Raw genomic sequence first — 14,347 nt, forward strand, 5'->3', positions numbered from 1 at the left:
AGGAAAAGGAGGAGGAAGAGGAGGAGGAGGAAGAGGAGGAGGAAGGCACCACCCCCGGCACGCCCCGCTGCCCGGCGTCCGTCGGTCCGTCCGTTCGTCCCCGCTGCCCGTGCGCAGGGGCGGAGTGATGGGATGGTGATGGGCGGGTCCCACCTCGCAGGTCCCGATTCCCCTCCTGATCTCCCACCGGACCCCCCGAGCCCCTGCCCTGACACCCCCGGGCTGCTGGGGCACGGTTGAGCCCCCCCATCCCTCTGCCAGCTCCCTGCCAGGGACTGGGGCCCCCGAGCAGCGCAACAGCCCCCGCCCCTCCTTGGATGGAAACCTGGAGGGGCTCCCCCTCCTCAGCACCCCGACATCCTCCTGACCCCGACCACGACCGCCACCCCAAGACCCTGCCTGACCCCCTCGGGGGTGTGGGGCACAGCTGAAACCCCCCTTCCCCTCTGCCAGCCCCCCACCAGTGCTGTGGGCTGGGGACCCCCTCTGGTAGCCCAGCACCCCCATTTTCCTCCTGGCAAGGGTGTTGGATGGAAATCGGGGGGACACCGCCCCGGAGGGGTCACCCACCCGGAGGGGACACCCACCCCAGCCCACTGCGGTGCCCAGAGGGGTTGTCACGAGCACGTCCGGTCCCAGCAGCCTCAGTGGGGAGGGGTCTGGCTGTCCCCAAGCCGGGGGGGCGCAGGGACGCGCTGTGCCTGTGGGACAGCGCCAGGGCCCCCCCGAGGGGAACCTGACCCTGCCGGGGGGGACGGCGGGGGGGGCCGGGATGTATAAAAGCCGCTCCCGGCTGCGCTGGCGGACAGGTGCCGGCGGCGGGCACCCACCGAGAGCCACGCGGGCCCCCACGGCCCCCCCGAGCCCCCCCAGGACCCTGACCCACTTATTCCCCCCCGCGCGGGGCCCGAAAGCCGAGCCGGCTCCGTTTCGGGGGTCAGTTACAGCGGCCGGGCGGGCGCGGCTCGGGTGTCGCGGCTCGGGGGGCCTCGGCACCCCCCGGCGCGGGCAGCGCCAGCCCGGCATGAAAAAGTCATGAGCAACCAAAGCTGGGGCTGTTTGCGGGAACAATAACCGGGCACCGGGCTGACACCGGAGCCGCAGGGCCGGGGGGACGGCGGCGGGAGCCGGTGCGGCATCGCCACGGCACGGCCGGACCCCGGCACGGGGGGTCGGGGCACTTCGGGGGGCCCGGCTGGTGACAGAGCCCGTCCCCGCCTGTCCCCCAGTGGAACGTGGCCGAGGCCGGGGGTCCCAGCAGGACTGGGGCTGGAGTGGGGACTGTCCCCCTACCCCGCTGTCCCATCCTGCTCCCCGCGCCCCCATCCTCTCCTGTCCTCCCCAAGGGACCGGACCCTCATCTCTGCCATGAGCTCCAGGCAGGCTCGGCCCCGAAGGAGCCCACGCCCCGGGGGTTGGCTCCGGTGGCTCGGGGGCGTCCGTGACCCCCGATCCACAGCTGCAGGAGGGATTTGGGACCACAGGACAGATGGAGGCCAAGGGCCCCAAATCGGGATAAAAGGTTTACACTAATCAAAATGCCTGGCTAATGGAAAAGGCGCTTAGGGGCTGGCCGGGAGGCGGCGCGGCTGGAGGTGACCCGCTGCTGAATCAGAGGGGCGGTAACCTTAACCCGCCGGGATCGGAACGGATACGCCGGCCCGGATCGGGTTCCCACCCAAGTTTTCCACCCGCGGCTCCGCCACAGCAGGACGGGGCCGCGGCGAGGGACGGTGGCGTGGCCGGGGGCTGCCGCGGTGCCCCCTCGCCCGGGCGCCCCCGGTGCCCATCGCAACTCGGCCGGTCTCTAATCCCACCCGCGGGTAATCGAACGGGTCGCAGTCCCCCCGGGGCCCGTCCCGCTCCGTGGGTCCGGGGCAGCGCAGCCGCCCCTGCCGCGGGCGCTCCGTCGGGCCCCGCCGCGACGCCCGGGCTCGGCAGCGCCGGGGAGCCCCCGCCGGCCCCCGGGGGCCGCCCCGCCTCGGCGGAAGATGCCAACGAATGGGATCCACCAGGTGCTGAAGATCCAGTTCGGGTTGATCAACTGCGAGAGCCGGTACCTGACGGCGGAGAGCTTCGGCTACAAGGTGAACGCCTCGGCGCCCAGCCTCAAGCGCAAGCAGATCTGGACGCTGGAGCAGGATGAAGCCGACAGCTCCATCGTCTTCCTCAAGAGCCACCTGGGCCGGTACCTGGGCGCCGACAAGGACGGGAAGGTGCGCTGCGAGGCGGAGCAGCCGGGCCGGGACGAGGGCTTCAGCATCATCACGCAGTCGGACGGGCGCTGGGCGCTGCAGTCGGCCCCGCACCGGCGCTTCTTCGGCGGCCGCGAGGACCGGCTGTCCTGCTTCGCCCCCAGCGTGACCGAGGGGGAGCTCTGGACCGTGCACCTGGCCATGCACCCCCAGGCCAACCTGCTGAGCGTCAGCCGCCGCCGCTACGCCCACCTGAGCGCCCACGAGGACGAGATCGCCACCGACAGCAACCTGCCCTGGGGGGTGGACGCGCTCATCACCCTCTGCTTCCAGGACAAGAAGTACAGCCTGCGCACGGCCGACGAGCGCTACCTGCGCTGCGACGGCACCCTGGTGCCCGAGCCCGGCGCCGGCACCGGCTACACCCTCGAGTTCAAGGCCGGCAAGTTGGCGTTCAAGGACTGCGACGGGAAGTACCTGGCGCCCACCGGACCCACCGGCACCCTCAAATCCGGCCGCAGCTCCAAGCCGGGCAAAGATGAACTCTTTGACCTGGAGGAGAGTCACCCCCAGGTGGTGTTCACGGCGGCCAACGGCAGATATGTCTCCATCCGGCAGGGTAAGAGCTCCCCACACCCCCACCCGTTCCCTGCCCGCCCAGGGACCCCCACAGCTCCGTGGGAGCACCTCTGGGACCCCCACCCTGGGGCAGACCCCGCAGCAGCAACCCCACAGCGCTGTGCCTGCCTGGGGCGGGGGGATCCTACAGCCACATCCTGGGGACAAGGGGACCCTGGCCTGGCTGCTGGAGAGGAACACGGGGAGTCCTGTCTGCCTGGGGGGGCTGAGGTCAGTGAGGATGGAGTGGGTGTGTGTGTACACACGTGTGTGCATGTGCAGGGCTCTGTGGGCGTGCACAGGGCTGTGTGTGTGAACACGTGCAGGGCCGTGGGTGTGCACAGGTGTGTACGTGCGCGCGCACACACACACACACACACAGGTGTGCCACGCTCCGTGCAGCATCCACACGTGTGCCTGTGCACGCCACACACGATGCCCTGTGTGCACACACGTGTGTAGAGCCAGCAGATGTGACCACAGGTGAGCAGAATCCCTTGTCTGAGACCCAAGGGACCCCAGTCGCCCCCAGGTGCCCCCCAGGGATGGTGCCACCCCTGTGCCAAGCAGCTTAGTGCTGGGTGACGAGGGGGACCAGCTATAAATAGGGGTTTGTGACCAGATGGACACGGCGGTGACAAGCTGATTAACCAGCCCAATTAGCACAATTGTTCGCAGGAGGATTTGGGGGGAGGGGGAGGGTGGCCGTGGGGCAGCAGTGGTGATGGGTGGGGTGGGACAATGGCTGGAGTGGGATTGGTCCTGCTGGCCAGAGCAGGATCGCTGCCAATGGCCACAGCGGGATCAGTGACCGTGGACACAGTGGTTTGGTGACAGGAGCCAACAGAGTGGAACCGATACCCACGGCTGGAATAGGATGGGTGCCAATGGCTGGAATGGGACAATGACAATGGGCCAGGCTGGAATTGATCCTGATAGCTTGAGTGGGACTGGTGACAACAGCTCAGTGGGATTGGTGCCTGTGGCTGGGCTGGGATTGGTGACAATGGACACAGTGGGGTCACTGATGATGACTGGAGTAGGACCGGTGCCAACTAGTGCCAAAGTGGGATTGGTGACCATGGCCAATCGAGGCTGCTGCCCAGGGCCACGACAGGACCAGTGCTGGCAGTCAGAGAGGGACCGGTGCCAGTTGCTGGCTGGAGTGTGACCAGTGCTCATGTCCAGAGCAGGACCAGCACCAACATCCACTCTCCCCCCAGGTGTGAATGTCTCAGCAAACCAGGACGAGGAGCTGAACCACGAGACCTTCCAGCTGCAGATCGACCGTGACACCAACAAGTGCAGCCTCCACACCAACACCGGCAGCTACTGGACCCTGGTGGCCCACGGGGGCATCCAGGCCGTGGCCACCGAAATGTGAGTGAGGCTGCAGTGTGGGAGAGATGGTTTGGGGGGACACAGGCACCCCCAATTGATGCTGTCCCTCTGTCTCCAGCGCTGCCAACACCATGTTTGACATCGAGTGGCGCGGGCGGCGCGTGGCCCTGCGCGCCAGCAACGGCCGCTACGTCTGCACCAAGAGGAACGGGCAGCTGGCGGCCGTCAGCGACACCGTGGGTGAGTGCTGGGGGGCACGGGGGGGACGGGGAGTGCCCCGGGGTGCTGAGGGCCGGGTGCTGCGCAGGGGAGGACGAGGAGTTCACTCTGAAGCTGATCAACCGGCCGATGCTGGTGCTGCGGGGGGAGCACGGCTTCGTCTGCTACCACCGGGGCTCCAACCTGCTCGACTCCAACCGCTCCGTCTACGACGTCTTCCACATCAGCTTCAGCGACGGCGCCTACCAGATCCAAGGTGGGCGGGGGGAAGGGGGGCTATGGGCTGGGGTGGCCCTGGGGGTCCGTCCGGCCTGCACTGACACCCCCCGGGGCTCCCCGCAGGCCAGGGGGGCAAGTACTGGTACGTGGCGAGCAGCGGGTCGGTGTGCAGCGACGGGGAGCTGTCCGAGGATTTCTTCTTCGAGTTCCGGGAGCGGGGCCGCGTGGCCATCAAAGGGAAGAACGGGCGGTACCTGCGCGGGGACCCCGCGGGGACCCTGCGCGCCGACAGCGAGTCCGTGCTGCGGGCCACGCTCTGGGAGTACTGACCCCGGAGCCCCCCGCCCGTCCCTGGCAGAGCGGGGCGGTGGCAGCGGTGGCACCGTCCGTGGCAGCTCTGTCCCCGCCCCCGCGACTCATGGCATTAAAGTCACCTGGATCACACCCAGGCACCACCGCGTCCTCCTTCCCATGGAGACCCAGTCCTGTTTCCCTCCCAGGAGCGCACAGACCCCATGGAAAGGGCTGATCCAGTGGGATGCAGGGACCCCCGGGGTGCCACACGGGATGCGGGGGGCAGCAAAGCCAAGCCACTGCAGGCAGGAGCCCGAGGGGGTTGCTCCTCTGCCAAGCTGGGGGAGCAGGGGCTGGCAGTGGAAGACCTCCACCCCAAGAGCTGCCAGGACCCTCCGGGAGGATGGAAAAGAACAGAGCCAGGCACAGGGTGAGCAACAGGATCGTTTTCATGGCAGACGACAGAGTTACAGACAGTGGAGAGGTGCGGGAGGGGCCGGGGCCGGACCGCGCCGCACCAGCATGGAGATACGAGATCATTTATAGAAACAACGGGGGAGCGGAGACCCCCTCCCCTGCCCAGCAGAAAACGGGGCTCCCCCGGGCACAGCACCCTGTTTGTCCTGATCCTGAAGGCGGCTCGGGGGGCTCAGCCCGCGGCCGGCCCGGCTCAGCACGGCCACTACACTACCACGGATCCACAAGACAGCGCGGCCCCGGGGGGCTGCCCCGGCCTGGCCGGGCTGGGGGGCGACGGGGCAGGGCTGGGCCAGCCCAGGAGCCCCCGCTCCGCCACCGGAGCCCCGAGACCCCCCCGGTGCTGCCGACAACACGACCACGAAACACGCACAGACACACCCCCCGCCCAGACCGCCGCCGGCCCCGCTCCTGCCCTGCTGGGGGTGGGGGGCTCTCCCGTGGGCCCCCACCCCGGCCGGCGGGGTTTGGGGCGGGCTGGCCGCCCCCCGCTCACAGCAGGACCAGGCTGGGGTTCCGCAGCTGCCGGTAGATGTTCAGGAGCTTCTCGGCCGTGGCAGAGCCCTCAGCCCCCTCCCCGCCCAGGGGCGGCTGGTCCCGGAGGGTCTGCGCCTCCTTCAGCAGCATCTGCGGGAGGAAGGCGAGGGTGAGGCACGGGCTGGTGGAGGGGTCCCCACGGGGAGGGGATCGGGGGGGCTCACCTCGTGGTTGGCCTGGATCTGACGCAGGTACTGCATGCGGAGGTCGGGGGGTCCCGAGCCCTGCGCCGCCTGCTCCAGCACCAGCGCCTGTGCGAGGCAGGGAGGGAGGGAGGGGGCTGGGGGAGCTGGCAGCATCCAGCCCCAGGGACCCCAGCCCCAGAGACCCCCAGCTCTGGGAGTCCCAGCCTCAGGAGCCACAGCTCCAGCAGCCCCCAGATCCTGGGAGCCTCAACCTTGGGAAGTCCCAATCTCAGGGAGTCTGAGTGCTGGGGAGCCCCAATCTCAGGGCAGCCCAAACCCCACATGTGGGACCCCCAGGTGCTGGTCGGTCACACCATGGTGCCACAGAAACGTCCCCTACTGCACCCCAGGCTCCATCCCAGGGGGTTTGGGGTCACTTGGGGTGTCCCCGCCCCAGGGGGGTACCTGTATGCGCCGGATGACGGCGTGGTGTGTCCTGCACATGTGGGCCAGGGACGGGCTCTCCATCAGGATCTCCACAGCCTGGATGGGACCTGCAGGGCTCAGGTCATTCATGGCCACCTGGACAGCGAGAACTGTCACTGTCACCCTTGCTGGCAGTGGGGGGCCAGAACCCCTCCCCACAGGGTGCCCAGAAGGCTCGACACCCCCAAACCCTCCCACCCTCCCAGGAGCAGTTGACCCCAGCCCGGTGCTACCAGGTGAGCCCTGGCAGAATGAACACTGTCACTCATCACCCTGGGGACATCTGAGCTCTCAGGTGCAAATCCACCTGTGCCAGGCACCTGGGGGCCCCTCAGGTGGGGTAAGGCAGGAGAGCTGGGCAGAAATCCCTGTTTCCCCTGCGTCTTTAGAGGGGAATTCTGCATGGGGTGGATTTACAACCTAAATCCAAGTGCATTTTCTAGAACCAAAGAAATGGGAACATGTGGAGAGGGAGGGAAATGACCACAGCCTTTGGGAAGCCCAGGACTGGGAGAATGGACTGGGAGTGCTGCCTGTCCAGCTCAGAGGAGGGGGTCAGAATGGCGTGGCCGTGCACCCACTCATCTCCCTGGCTCCAGGAGGAGCTGGCTTTGTGGGACAGGGAGCTTCCCTGCAGGCTGACCCATTCCTTGGCTCAGGGCTAACCCATTCCTTGCCTCTCGGACGAGCAGCTGGACGTGGCCACCGTCGGGTGCCGTGCCACACACCGATGCCACCTCCTTGCTGCTCACCACCTCGGCCCCAGGGTTCTCAGCCAGCAGCCAGCGCAGGGTGGCACAGCAAAGTGGGACATCTGGGGACCAAAGGACAGAGCAGAGATGTGACACTGCTGACAGTGTGTGCCCGAGGCAGCCCCTGAGGGGGCAGGGGTAGCACGGGCCGGACCCCCCCACACTGGGACACGCAGAGCTCAGTTGTGCCACTGCCATGTGTGCCAAGGCTGTCTGGGGGCAGTGGGGTCACACGGCCCTCTGTGCCCAAGGCAGGGGCAGTGACAGTGCCACCCTGCCAGCACCCCTGCCCCAGGAGTCTCTGTGATGCTCCTCTCCAGGGACCCACCTGTTTCCGAGGTTTTGAGAGCATTTTTCAGCAGCTCCGAGGACACCCGGATGGACGCTGCCGAGGGGGGCAGGTTCTCCTCTGCCGGGGTTTTCCCCTCCTCAGGTTCAGTCTGTTCCCGGGACACTTTGAGGAAGGTCTCCACAGGGTCTGAGGGGGCAGGGGGGGCGTTGGGCCCGGGGGGGCTGCTCCCGAAACGGAGGCACTGGAGCATGTCAATGGTGCATTGGCTGAGGGGCAGGCAGATCCCCTCCCTGTCCGGGGACAGCAGGGGCGAGTCGTCGGGCAGGAAGTCATCCAGGTCCTCGGAGGAGTCGGAGCCGCTGCCCAAAATATCCCTTAAACTGTAGTAGAGGGCACAGGAGATGGTCAGAGGCAGGTCCAGCTTGGTGTCCGCAGCGGGGCCGAGGGGCAGCGTCAGCTCCCGCTTGTTCCCGGGGAGCAGCTGGTCAATGGGGAAGGTGAAGGTGGTGGCCGAATCCATGGATTCCTCCTCTAAGGCACAGGGGCTGGCCAGGAGCTGGACACAGAGGGTCCAGCCCTCCTCCAGGCTGTACTCGCTGCAGTTTTCCAGCAAGCAGGAGATGGTGACGGTGTCCTGGAGCAGGAGGCAGCTCCAGTTGGCGGTGATGGTGCAGGCGATGGGCTTGTGGCCCTCCTGGCTGGAGAGCAGCGCCGCGCTCACGTTCATCACCTGGTTCAGGCTGGCCAGGGCTCGGTTCCTCTGGTCCACAGCCTTCTTCAGGAAGGACACTCTGCAAGGACAGTGTGACAGGGATGAAAGAACGGGAGGGAAACCAGGATGGCGCTGTGTTGCCATGATCCCACCACAGCTTCTCTGCCATGGCAACCACGTATTCACATCAGAGCTGACCCTGTGGAGTGGCTCTGGACAGCCAGACCTCAGGAATCCCCCTGTGGATGGAGGGGGGGCTCACCCACAGCCCCTCCCCACACACAGCCAGCCACGGAGGATGGAGGCATGTGCCTGCCCTGCCTGTCACTGCTGGCTTGGCACACATGGCAGGCGCCTGGCACCCTGCCTGTGCCACCTTCTGCTGCCATGGCTGCCGCTGCCAGCCCGCCCACAGTGCTGGGGGTGGCTGTGCCATGGGAGGGGGCTGCCCTCAAACACTGGTTTTATATTATCGAGGCTGGGGGGGCTTCCCAGCCAGGAAAGGTAAATGCTGGAGCAGTTTTCCAAGAGAAAAGCTTGAGGAGAGATGGGGGTGTTCAGCCTGGAGAAAAAAAGGCTCCACAGAGACATTAGGGCCCCTTGCAGTGTCTAAAGGGGCTCCCTTGGAGCTGGAGAGGTACTTTGGACAAGGGCCTGGAGTGAAGGATAACGAGGAATGGCTTCCCATTGCCAGAGGGCAGGGTTAGATGGGATATTGGGAAGGAATTGTTCTCTCTGAGGGTGGTGAGGCCCTGGCACAGGGTGCCCAGAGAAGCTGTGGCTGCCCCTGGATCCCTGGAAGTGTCCCAGGCCAGGTTGGACAGGGCTTGGAGCAACCTGGCTAGTGGAAGGTGTCCCTGCCCATGGGGGTGGAATGGGATGAGCTTTAAGATCTCTCTTACCCAAACCGTTCTGTGATTCCATAATTAATTACTGGCAATGACCTGCACAACCCCGAGCTTGGCGCCACCTTTACCTCTCTGAGGTGTCCCCTATGCCCGACAGCAGCTCCTTGATCCTCCGGCCGATCTCAGCAGGGGTCAGCTCCACGTCCGGCTCCTCGGGGCTGCACAGCCCACAGGACACGAGGCGGCCCTTGGCCGACAGGGCCAACAGCTCCGACTCCCCTGCGGGCACAGACGGGGTGGGTCAGGGGCCAGGAAGGGAGCAGGGCCTTCCTGGATGGCTGAGGTGGGGGGGACAGGGAGCAGCATGGCACTGCCTCCCTAAGGGAGTGGGATACGATGGCGGCACACATGGATCACCACAGCACAACCTGCTCACACACAGAACCCTGAGAGGGGACACCATCCTGCGCCTGCCACTCCCCAGCCAAAGCCAGCAGCACCCAGCTGTCACACAGGGGACCTGCTGGTGGCACAGGCTCTGTGGGCAGCCAGTCCAGAGGCACGCTGAACACCTCCTTTTTGGGGGGAGCCCACAGCTGACCAGCTCCTGCAATGCCAAGCCGAGGGACTGGGCAGCAAAGAGCAGGAATCGCAACGGACGGGAACAACTTACAAAACCAAGGGGAGCCAACAGGGATGGAAGATGGAGCCCCACCCAACCCCAACGGAGCTGGAGAGAGGAGAGGTGAGATCCCACCCCGCTGCCCCCCGTACCTTCCGAGGCCCGAGAGGACAAGGAAAGAGCCACCACGCTACAGATACTCAGGCTGGCCGGGGACAGCACGGGGGGCAGCACGCCGGCGCTGCTCTCTGTGTCCTCGGGGTCCGAGGAGTCGCCCGCCCAGTCCAGGTCGACGGCGGAGATGTCCGAGTGGGTGCTGTAGTACATGCGGGAGCCGCTGCCGCAGGCCGCGCACAGGATGGGCCCGCGCAGGTAATACTCCCTGAGCTCGGGCACCGTGGCCTCCTCCCGCTGATCCGCCTTCACCGCCACCATCTTCCCGTAGTGGCCCACGGCCACCACGCAGTCACAGCCGGGCTCGCCCGCGGGCGGCTCGCCGTCGGCGTCGTCGTCGGCGTCGTCGGCCGCGCGCCGCTCGGTGCGCAGCGCCCCGATGAACACGATGGGCTCCTCCAGGTGGTGCAGGATCTTCACGGGCGGCGCCGGCGTGGACACGTCGCGGCAGCCGTCGGCGGCGGGCGAGGAGCTGAGGGCTTTGAGGGGCACGGAGCAGAGCTGCCCGTCCGGGAAGCCGCACAGGATCATGGGCGACTCCAGCATGGCCACGTCGATGCCGAAGAGGAGGCTGAAGAGGGGCTCCTCCAGCACGAAGCCCCCCGAGCACCACAGCCCCTGGGTGCCGGGCGCGGCCGCGCAGCACAGCACGGGCAGGAAGCAGGAGGGCGGCGCGTCCCCCGCGTCCCCGGGCGGGCTCCCGGGGCAGAACTCCACCTGGCTGACCTGCCGGTACGGGGGCCCGTCCTGCTCCGGGCGCGGCAGCTCGTGCAGCCGCATCCACCACTTGCCCTCGTCCTGGGCCAGCGTGATGACGAAGGTGCTGAGCAGGGTGAACATGCTCAGGCTGGCGTCGGGGAAGATGCAGGCGTCCGCTTCCACCGGGAAGACGCCGGAAGGGCCGTTGCTTTCTTGGCCGTCGCCGTCCGTCTGCTCCATTAACCTTTGGGAAAACGGGGAAGAGCTCTGAGCCAAGCCGTGGGGAGAAGCCAGCGTGTGCCTTGGCCGCCTCTTTGCCTGGCCCTGGGAAGGGAGCTCCCGCAGGAGAGCTTTTAGCACCGGCAGAGACGGATCCAGAGCCTGACGTTTCCCACGGCAGGCAGGGGAGCCCAGGCACGGGGGTCACCCCTGCTCACCTGCTCTGCTGCTCCAGGGACACGCAGTAGATCCCGCTGTGGGCGCACAGGATGTAGAGCTGCCGGGGCTGGGGCAGCAGCTCCACGTGCCACACCTGGTCGGGGCAGCGGAACACGGCCTGGCAGGAGGGACACAACCAAATGTCACCTCCCACGGCACCCGCGGGGGCGGCAGGGACAAGGCGGCTCCCTGCAGAGGGGGATCCAAAGCGGTTTCCAGGGACAAAGGGATCCCTGGGCAGCACCCAGCTGGGTGTTCCCGGGCTGGGGGTGGGAGAGGGGCTGAGGCAGCCTGTCGTTCCCGCTCCCTGAGGGGAAGGAAAACAGGGAGCAGGGTACGTGCTCTGCTTTGCCGAGCGGGAGTGCAGTGTGGGAGGCAGATCCCGCTCGTACAGCGGTGCATTTCTTAGAAATGATAATCAGAACAAATTAACAAAGGCAGCAGCGTGTCAGTCAGGGCGCTGTGACAGCGGGGACAGAAGCCAGGCCTGGGGGGAGAGGGGAGAGGGGAGAGAAGCCCCTGTGCTGGGGGGAACGAGCCTGTGGAGTCTGAGCCAATGTGTGTCCCACAGGGCTGGGAGAGGGGCCAGCTGGCAGCACCCCCAAACCCCACCAAACCCCACAGCAGAGGGTGCTGCTTGTAGGGCTTGTTTGTTGGATGCTGACGGAGGGAATCCAGGGATAGGGAATGGGACATGACTGGGGGGTGTCTCCACAGGATGGGGGGACAGTGAACCCCCAGCCCGCCAAGCCCCTCACCTTGAGCACTTTGCCCTCCTGGTCGTACACGTAGACGAACTCGGTGCCGTTGGAGAGGTAGATCTCGTTCTCGTGGCACAGCACCCGCGGCTTGCCCGCCACCAGCCCCCCCACCGGGCAGCAGAATCCGGCCAGGTAATCCACCCTGTGCCCCACCTGCGCCATGGTGCCGGCCTGGGGGTGTGGGAGGGGGCACCGAGGGTCTGAGGGGCTGAGCCGGGACCCCCGAGCGGTGGGCAGTGTGTGGTGACACAGCCCTGCAGACCCCTGTGCCCCACAGCCCCTTCTCCTCTGAATGAGACCCTCAGGCCCAGCCCCACAAGCAGCCCCCTCCCAAGCATCAACCTCAGGCCCCCCATTCCCACCTCCACAGCCCCCAGACCCCCCCACATCACTGTCCTTGTACCCCAGACCCCCCAGACCCACTCCAGAGCCCCCCACATCACTGTCCTTGTACCCCAGACCCCTCAAACCCACCCCAGAGCCCCCACGTCACAGTCCGTGTACCCCAGACCCACCCCAGACTCCCCAGACCCACCCCCGACCCCCCCACATCACTGTCCTTGTACCCCAAACCTTGTCCCACAGCCCCCCCCATACTGAGACCCCCCCCCAGGCTCCCCCAAGCCCAGCTCCACTGGCAGCCCCCCACCCCAGACCCCCCCGCCCAGCCCACAGCCCCCCACCCAAACCCCCGCCCCTCTCCCCCCCATCCCGCCCCCCCCAATCCCTCCCGGAGGGGCCGCGGGTACCGGGCGGGGGGCGCGGGCGGCTCCGCTTTACGGCTGCGCGGCGGCCGCCGCAATGGGCGGGGGGGAGTTTACGACAGGCCGTAAAGCGGCGTGGGGCGGAGGGGCGGCTCCCGGGGGTCGGTACCGGGAGAGGAGGAACCCCCGCCCCATGGGTGACCCCCCCATCCCGGCACGGGGATCGGTACCGGGAGGGGAGGACACCCCCCCCCCCCCCCCCCCAATCCCGGCACGGGGAGAGAAAGGAGCGAGGCGGTGCTGGCGGCAGCGGCTTTATTGATAGAGAGAGGGGCCGGGTGCGACCCCCGAGGGGGGCAGAGACCCCCCCCCGAGCTGACCCTGACCCACGGGGATGGACCCCCAAAAGTCTGGATGAGTTCCCCAAGCGATGACCCTGAGCCCCCCAGCCTGAGCCCCCCCAAGCGATGTCTCTGCCCCCGTTTTTCTGAACCCCCCCCAGTGATGTCCCCAGTCCGAGCCCCCCAAGCCCTGCCCCGTCCCCCCAGCCTGGCTGAGCCCCGGGCCCGGGCGGGGGTCGCTCACGGCGGGGTCCCGGGGGCCCTCCGGGGGCTCTGCGGGACCCCTCCCCGGCGCGGGGGGCCTGCAGCGCCCCGGGCCCGGCTCAGCTGCTCCACGGAGGCTTCGAGGTGGGCGAAGCGATCCGAGAGCCGGCCCAGCTGCTCCTTCAGGCCGCGGAAATCCCGGTACAGCTCGTCCAGGGCCCCCGACAGCGCCGGGATCCTGCGGGCGCGGCGCCGTGAGGGCAGGGACCCCCAACATCCCCCAGGGATCCCCGGATCCCCCGGCCCCTCACCGGCCGTAGTCGGGCAGCACGGTCTGGTGGTCGGACTGCAGCAGGTTCCTCAGCTGGGACGTGATGGCGAATTTCCAGTTGTCCAGCACCAGCGTCAGGTTGGCGCAGCCCCTGGCCGGGGGTCTCTGGGCTGGAGGGGCCGGGCTGGGACCACGAGCGGCGCCCAGGAGCAGGAGCCTCACCCAGCCCCGAGCCCGGCCCGGCCGTTCCCCGTGCCCACCCCCGGTGGGAAGGGGTCCCGAGGGTGGCAATTACCGAGCGCTCCATCGTCCCACGCCGCCGGCCGCCGGCCCGGCCTGGCCGCGCAGCCCAGAGCCGCGAGCAGCAGCAGGGGCAGCAGCCGGGCCATGTCCCCGTGTCTCCCGGGGCCGCTGTCCCTCCCCAGGGCAGGTGCCACCTCCCCAGTCCCGCTGCCGCGGCCGCTCGCCGGGCTGCGCTCCCCAGCTCTGGCTGCCGCCGCTCCCGCTCCCCCTTTTCCAGGCTGGGGCTGGCGCCGGGCCCGGCCGCACGCGGCTCCGGGGCTGATTGCAAACAGACCGCGGACACCAGCCCGGACACACAGCCCCGGCGGGAACGCGGAGCGTCCCGGCCCGGCGGTGATGGAGTGCAGGTGGCACGGCCCCAATTCCCGCTGGGAATGAGGAGCGTCCCGGCAGGTGACAAAGCACGGGAGGCACGGTGCTCTGTCCCCCTGTTCCAGCTGGGAACATGGAACATCCTGGTCCCATCCTGGCACAGATGACACAGCAGAGGTGGCACCGTGCTGGGGCATTGTCCCTTCATTCCTATCAGGAACAGAGCATCCCAGCCCCACCCGGGGTGACAGCGTGCACGAGACAGTGGTGGGACACAGGGTCCCCCAGATTCCACTGGGAACACAGAGCATCCCAGCCCCACCCAAGGTGACAGAACACAGGGTCCCCCAATTCTAATGGGAACACAGAGGTGAGGGAGGCCACACAGTGGGGTGCAGAGTTC

At 67.7% G+C, this 14,347-nt stretch overlaps 2 protein-coding genes across 4 annotated transcripts; one reads left to right on the forward strand and one right to left on the reverse strand.

Annotated features, from left to right (window-relative positions):
• Positions 1–1,991: 1,991 nt before the first annotated feature.
• Positions 1,992–4,921, forward strand: FSCN2 (fascin actin-bundling protein 2, retinal; the record flags this gene model as incomplete). Its single annotated transcript, XM_084218296.1, has 5 exons — positions 1,992–2,814; positions 4,037–4,193; positions 4,273–4,394; positions 4,462–4,629; positions 4,716–4,921. The coding sequence occupies 5 exons, from the start codon at positions 1,992–1,994 to the stop codon at positions 4,919–4,921; spliced, it is 1,476 nt and encodes a 491-aa protein (XP_084074422.1).
• Positions 4,922–5,354: 433 nt separating this feature from the next.
• Positions 5,355–13,828, reverse strand: FAAP100 (FA core complex associated protein 100). 3 transcript variants are annotated; one of them, XM_084218283.1, is made up of 11 exons: positions 13,625–13,828; positions 13,370–13,499; positions 11,807–12,017; positions 11,048–11,166; positions 9,890–10,854; positions 9,244–9,394; positions 7,592–8,346; positions 7,189–7,325; positions 6,491–6,607; positions 6,065–6,151; positions 5,355–5,990 (listed from the first exon to the last, which is right to left on the reverse strand). In XM_084218283.1, exons 1-11 carry the CDS (start codon positions 13,716–13,718, stop codon positions 5,856–5,858), a joined length of 2,901 nt encoding a protein of 966 aa, XP_084074409.1. In that variant the 5' UTR covers positions 13,719–13,828; the 3' UTR covers positions 5,355–5,855. The 3 variants fall into 3 exon arrangements, with proteins under 3 accessions (XP_084074409.1, XP_084074407.1, XP_084074408.1); XM_084218281.1 differs by lacking the exons at positions 13,370–13,499; positions 13,625–13,828 and adding an exon at positions 12,559–12,613 and having other exon boundaries at positions 11,807–11,980; XM_084218282.1 differs by lacking the exons at positions 13,370–13,499; positions 13,625–13,828 and having other exon boundaries at positions 11,807–11,991.
• Between the last annotated feature and the right edge of the window lie 519 nt (positions 13,829–14,347).

Source organism: Fringilla coelebs (genome assembly GCF_963513975.1).
Source record: "Fringilla coelebs genome assembly, chromosome: 19".
In the NCBI taxonomy this organism is placed as follows: Eukaryota; Metazoa; Chordata; class Aves; order Passeriformes; family Fringillidae; genus Fringilla; species Fringilla coelebs.